General features: G+C 42.0%; 1 protein-coding gene across 5 annotated transcripts in view; it reads right to left on the reverse strand.

Annotated features, from left to right (window-relative positions):
- The window catches only part of ATG5 (autophagy related 5), a 151404-nt gene that overhangs the window by 35818 nt on the left and 108610 nt on the right, over positions 1 to 6976 (reverse strand). For all 5 annotated transcript variants that reach the window (XM_025199236.1, XM_006019809.2, XM_025199237.1 and 2 more), the window contains one exon: positions 5040 to 5157. In XM_025199236.1, the coding sequence (XP_025055021.1) occupies positions 5040 to 5157 (118 nt within the window). The remainder of the gene's footprint in view (positions 1 to 5039; positions 5158 to 6976) is intronic.

Raw genomic sequence — 6976 nt, forward strand, 5'->3', positions numbered from 1 at the left:
GCAGTGAGTGGGGGACAGGGGAGCTGGGGATGCCTGCCACTGCTGCTGCCCCTTTGCCAGGCAGACCCAGCTGCACTCCAGAGCAGGGTTTTGCAGTGATAGTGCTCTGACTAGGGAGAAGGGTGGGGCCAGTCTTGCTTGGCTGGAACAGACAGCCCAGCTCAGGGCTGCAGACCATGCTGGGATGCTGGGGGACTCTGATTTAACTTAAACCAGGAAGGGGTCTGGGACAGAAGTTTCATAAACCTGTTTCACCTCAATCAGTTAAGTCTGATACTACATTCAACCAGGTTTATCTCAAATCAGTTTCAGTCACTTTGAAACTGGCTTATCTGCATAGAACTTCTGTTCTGTTACAGGTTTAAACCAGTTTCTGATCACTTAAACCGGTTTATGTGCAACTTCTGTCCCTAGCCTAAGAGACTGACCAACTTTCAGATCATTCTCCACAGCTCTTCTTTGAGAGGTGGCTTCAGTTGTCTGAGGAATTTTTATTTGCCAACTGAGTTGTTTCAAAATGCTATCACTTTCCCAAACTTGGGCAACTTTTTAAGGAAATGGCCAAGTAATTTAACCTTTTGTCAAATGAAAAGCTGTGATCCAAAGTTGGGATGATAGACCTCAAAGTAAAAATCACCAAACTATTTTAATATGGGCAAAACTATAACTTCTCTCCTGTTTTCAGAAGTCGCAATCATTTTGACTGAGGTTTTTCCAAAAAAATTTATCAGCTGTGGAAAATTTTAGTAAAACAATTAAAGCTAAAGAAAGTTACAAGCAACTGAAATCAGAGTCTTTAAAAGAGAAGATATGTACACACATCCCTTCTTATAACAAGTTGTATGCACATATCTCTCTCACACATGCAGAAACGAGAGCACACACTTATCCACTCACTTACACACCTGTACATACACTAAAAAAAATTACAATACTACCCCCACCCTTAGCGCACATGCGCACACACACACACACACACTTATTTTCCCGTCATACTAGGAAATTTTCTGCATGCCTACCTTTGAAGTACCTTCCTCCATCCAATTGCTGGGTTTTTAGCTTATTTTTGTAAGTTCAAATGCACGGTTATTTCTTGCACAAACTAAAAACCTCTCTATTTCCCTTTATATATAATTCAGTTTTTACTAACATACTGGTATATGTACAATCTTGTATTTTATCACTTTGAATACAATTAACATGTTGTTAAACCACTTTGCTTTAATGTGAATAAGGGTATAGACCAGTGATTCTCAATCAGGGTGTCTTGAGTTTCTTTCAAGGGTGCTGCAGGGCATCATATGTCATACAGCCTTAGCACTGTTAAGTGTACAAACATAATTCACAAGATAAACCCAAAGATTTCAAAGAGAAATCCACAGTTGTTGTCTTTCTGAGTTCTTTGCAACAACAAAAACATTCTCAATTATTTTTCTGTCAGCAAAAAAGGGGTGAAAACTAAAAGCTGCCATTTTCCAAGGGTTCCTTTGAGTCTGGTACAGACAAATGTAACAACTGTATCAACAGCAAATAATTACTGAAATAAGCTCTTATGATATACCATGTTAGATATGCGTGATTTTATAGCAATACCAGACATGTCAAACCCACTGCAACTTTAATTCTATTTCATTCAGAGATAAAGTTACAAGTTGCCTAACTGTTTATATCACTACAGGAACATGCAGAAGTAAGTCTCACAACTGATATGTGCTCCAAAAAGGAAATCCTTCTTTCCTTTTGAAGCAGTTAAGTTACTGCTTAATCCATAGCCTGAGAATGTTCATGTGGATGCATTTTTTTCCTCTTTGGGCAGTTAACCAAAGGTATTACTTAACAGAGTTGCTTAAGGAAAATGCAACTGAAATGTTCCAAATGTTTTTCACCTTCTGTTTTTTAGGGAGATGATTATTTCCACATGTTAAAAAAGTGTTAGTTAATGTTTAAATAAAATAACATGAATGGCAGGAAAAACATTCTTGAAATCCAAGTTAATTTGTAAAGTAGTCACACTTCTTAGTTAAAAAAAATCAATCATATTTACCTAATTTTGTAATATACAGCTGCTAAGCAAAATATTTTACAGACTGTAGATGGTTTTAATTCAGCTGAATTACAATTGATGATTACTAAATAGCCACGTTATGGAACCTTTTCTATTACCAGAGTATCAGATGTTTTACATGTGTACATATAGCCAAATACCGCATTTCAGATGAATAATTTATAAATAACCTTCTTAGGTATAAGTAGTCCAAAAATAATATATTTAGTGATATTACTTGTTAATCTTTGCAAAGACTCTTATGTAAACTTTCTTTCTGAAGAGGAGAATAAGAGGGTGAAGAGCAGAATTAGTAGAGAAAGGTAAGATTTAAGGCATGCACAGTGGGAAGAAGCCGGAACATGATTCTCCACTTCTCACCACACTAAACCTTCTCCTGGCGACTGAAGCTCCACACTGGTAGGGCAAGTACCACTGGTAGGGGGAAGCATACTTTGTGCTCCTACTGCCCTGATCGCCTCGCAGCAGCTCTATGCTCTGGCTTTCTCTATCAGGACAGAGCTGATACCAGTGCATGCATCCACCAGGAAGGGGGTCACATATCAATCTCTGCACTGGTATACCACCCCCCACAGCACACCCCAGCCCCAAGGCAGGAATGGAGGGTACAGAGGAAAGCCATAGCTCTCATCAAGCTGAGTGGCCAGGGGAAACATGGCCAGCTGGTGTGGGGAAATCTCAATTAACTGGTAGTTGTGGTTAATTGAACTTCTCTGAATTTCACCTAGCTCTTAGCAAAAGATTCAGCCCTCTCCAGGGAAGGCTGAAGGGGCTGGTATTGGTTCATCAGACAGCTTGGCCAGAAGAACAGGTAAGGGAGGAGAACAGCCCTGTGCCATCCAGCTGAAATAAAGAGAACTGGCAGTGCCAGGGGGGGACACAGAGCTACCTGCCTGGCTGTAGGAGCAGGGTGCAGAACACACAATACTGTCAAGACTGCTGCTGCTTCTAGCTGGGCTTGGCTCAGGGGCTCCTTGCAGCACAGCTCTCTCCCCATCTCCCTTCCCAAGGCAGGGAAAAAGGATGGGTGTCCTAAGCATACCCCTGCTCACCAGCCCTCTAGGATCAAGATGGAGCTGTGCAGGTCAGAGATGGTAGTAAGCAGTACCATATAACTGCTCAGAGCATGTGCTAAATTTTATGCGGGATAACATTCCACAGACTTAGTATGGTCTAACATGTAACAATACCCCGAGAAGCAATTTAGCACCTCCCCACTGTGAGAGTGTGTGAGAACAAACACTCAACATGACTTCCTTTATTTGCACACAGCAGGAATCTGACAGACGGGGAGGGAATTTGTTTGAAAAACCATGAACAGGACAAGAGGTGTAGAGACGAAAAACACATATACAAAAGCAACTCATAACATACTCCAGGAGAGCGTGGAGCCCACCACAACTCCTGCCTTACACCCCACAGTGTTTGGACAGGTCTCCCATGCTCTGTGCAGTGGTTTAAGTGGCTCATTTGCCAAGGGTGGGGATGGTGGGGGTAGAGGGGGAGACAGGAACAAGCAGCTGATAATTAGCATCACAGCAAAAGGTAGGGGAGGGGGGTGATAGACCCTGCCAGCAGCTCTTCAGCTGCCCTTCCTGGTGTTGAGTATTAACAGAGAAAGTTCCTAGGGTGCATTTATCTCTTTCCATAGTTTACCATGTGAATGTGAAGCAGGTCACATGGCATAATATTACCTGTTGCTTGATGGAAATGTCTGTTTGGAACCATTCAGCTCTAACCATAATTAACAATAATATTTGCATGTTAATTCACTTGAATAATTTTACTCTATATGATCACTGTAAAATTAACACAATTAACTTCTTTTGTGCAGGGAATATGCACAGGGTGCAGATAGAGAAAACTGATTACGGGGGGGGGAAGGTGCCTGTGAAAAAAATTCTCAACATAGTAGCTTTCTGTCAAAAAGGTGACAATGCTACTCTGATATATTTATAAGTTAATCATTTAAAAGCTAACAGGAAGACAGTGGCAAACACACGAGTAAAAAAACCAATTGCAAAGCTAGCTACCAATAAAATCTGTTTGAAATAACAGTAGCTATATAAAAGAATTGGAACGCCCTCATATAAGTGTGCTGTCAGACAGTATCTATAATAATTTTAAAAAATCAACAAGATCATCAAAAAGCCCTATGATCTTGTTGTAAGCTGATGCATATAGGACGATCAACTGATAGGGTAAAAGCAACCTGCCTCTTTCCTCTGAAATACATAAGCATTTCTTAAAATGCATTGATTTTACCTGGCAGACAAGGTTCCTTGGGTGAATTTGTATCTTTTATTAGACCAACCCAAATGGTTGGAGAATAGTTATTAAGCAAGCTTTCGGGGTTGATTTTACCTGTGAGTGCAGTCTGCACTCCCACTGGCTCATTAGAAATCAGTATTTCTAAAAGCAGCATTAATATAAATTATTGCCTGAAGTTTGACATAAGGCAGAGATATTTTGGAAAAAAATAATTTAATGGCATGGCCACAAGCTAACATGTCTATACATGCCCAAACACACAGAATTAAGGTTACACCAATAAAGCTAGCATGCCCTGACTCTGCAACCCAAATGACTTTGCAACCCAAATGACATATTTAAACAACTCTCTGGAATGCACTTTCATAATGCAATTTTTTTCAAGTATTTTTTAAAACGTTTAAAAAACAAAAGAGGTAAGGAAACATTTTCAAAAGTGCTTGAAGTGACTCAAACTCAAGCTCGAACTCAGTTTTCAGTGAGACATGCTCCTCAACACTTGGCCTTTTCTGAAAATGGAACTTAAAACTTTCAATATTGCCAAATGGCTTAGGAACTTATCACACACATAAAACGTCATCAGCCAGACTAAACCTCACATCTTTGGCAGTGCAGCAAGCTTTTTGTTGCTTGTGGGACAGGACTAAAAACACTTACATATATAAAAGGAACAGCAAGAAATATCGTGCTAAATATAAAGTACCTTCAGGAGTAATTGCAGTAGGACAAACTTCTTTTAAGAGATCTCCCAGTGTATGTAGCTGTCCTCCAGGAGCAACTGGACGAAATAACTTCTGTATAAAAGGTCTCTCAGTTGTTGCCTGTTTAATATTAAAAAGATAGATTTTAAATTACTGAAGTTTTACTTGCACCACTTCAGGGAGATTAACATTTGCCATTTTACTAATTTACATTCATTTTTACATTTGTGTTCCTCCCAACAGACAGCTGAAATTTAGGGCATAGATAGCTGAATGGATACCCTGCTGTAATTTATGCTGGCTTCATATACTGATGTAAACTATACCAAGATTAGGAACATAAAGAAATGAAGCTAATCCAAGGTATTTTATATCAGGGCCAGCAACGGTTTTGGGCAGAGTATCAAAAACACCCTCAACCTTGACTTGTAAGATATTGGTGTGCCAGGGTTGGATGGTGGGGAAAGCCGCAAGGGGCCTGATCCTTGTTTTGGAAGCGCAGCCCTGGCCCCTTCTCCACTGTCTGCCTGGAGGCACACATGCCAACCAAAATACTTTCCCATGCCATGATCTGGCACCTGTGCCGGGAGTTGCCTACTGCTGTTTTCAACACTATTTGGCTATTATGGCACCCTGCCACAGATTACAGACTGTTTTCATTTAGCAACAGGTAACCCAAGATGGATGCAGATCAAAAAACCTTAAATGAGTGTAATTTCAGTATTAATTCTCTACTAAAATGGGTGAAATTACCTCAGTTTAGAGATCCATCTCACAGCTGCTACTTTTTTACACTGGTATAATGCTCATTACATAGGCATAAACAGTTAGTGTGTTTAGGCCCTTATTAGATGTAATAAAATGCTTTGGAGGTGTACAAATGCTATTTTTTCCCTCCCAAGTTTCCAATCTTAAAAGTACAGCAAACTGAACCCAGACTTGAACTGCAAAACATTTTAGCACATATTTCACTTTTTAAACATCAGCAAATCTAATTTATTTTAGAAAGTTTCCAACACACACTTGAGTGCTTTGCTGAAACAAACCTGCTCCACCGGGCTTTAAACTAAGCCCGCCGGGGGGTTGGGGGGACTACCACCACTGCTGGCCCGCTGAGCAACCCTTGCAAAGCCAGCAGGCCAAGGCACTTAAGGGAGCCTACCCCTGCCCCGCCCTAGAGTGAGCTGCGGGCAAAGCAAGGGCCCCCAAGGGGACACTTGCCTGCCTGTACACCAATGCCAGGAGCTTGGGGAATAAACAGGAGGAACTTGTCCTCCTGCTCAACACAAACAATTACGATGTCATAGGGATAACGGAGACCTGGTGGGACTCCACCCATGACTGGACCACGGGTATAAACGGCTATACCCTGTACAGGAGGGACTGAGTGTACAAAAGGGGTGGAAGTGTAGCTCTCTATATCAAGGACAGCTACGCGTCCCTACAAGCCGACATCGGCGCCCAGGGTGGACGACTAGAGACCCTCTGGGTTAAAATCCGTGGGGAACATGGCACAGGGGATGCAATGGTGGGAGTCTACTACAGACCTCCCTCCCAGAATCAAGAGAGTGACCAGGAGTTCACCAGGGAATTGGCTGAGGCTGCACGCTCCCGGTCCATGGTTGTCATGGGGGACTTCAACTACCCAGACATCTCGTGGGAAGAGCGCTTGGCCAAATCCGAATGGTGGCAAAGCTTCCTCATGTGCGTGGATGAGCTCTTATCTGACTCAAGAAGTCTACGGGCCAACAAGAGGCAAAGCGCTGCTCGACCTGGTACTGGCAACCAGGGACAACCTAATCAACGACCTAACGATCGAAGGGAAGCTGGGTGACAGCGACCACAAGCTGATCACCTTCACCATCCGCTGAAAAGCTGTCAAGTCAGTCAGCAGTACAGAGGTCCTTGACTTCAGGAGGGCTGACTTTGACAAGCTCAG

Source organism: Alligator sinensis, unplaced genomic scaffold (genome assembly GCF_000455745.1).
Source record: "Alligator sinensis unplaced genomic scaffold, ASM45574v1 scaffold313_1, whole genome shotgun sequence".
Classification (NCBI taxonomy): domain Eukaryota; kingdom Metazoa; phylum Chordata; order Crocodylia; family Alligatoridae; genus Alligator; species Alligator sinensis.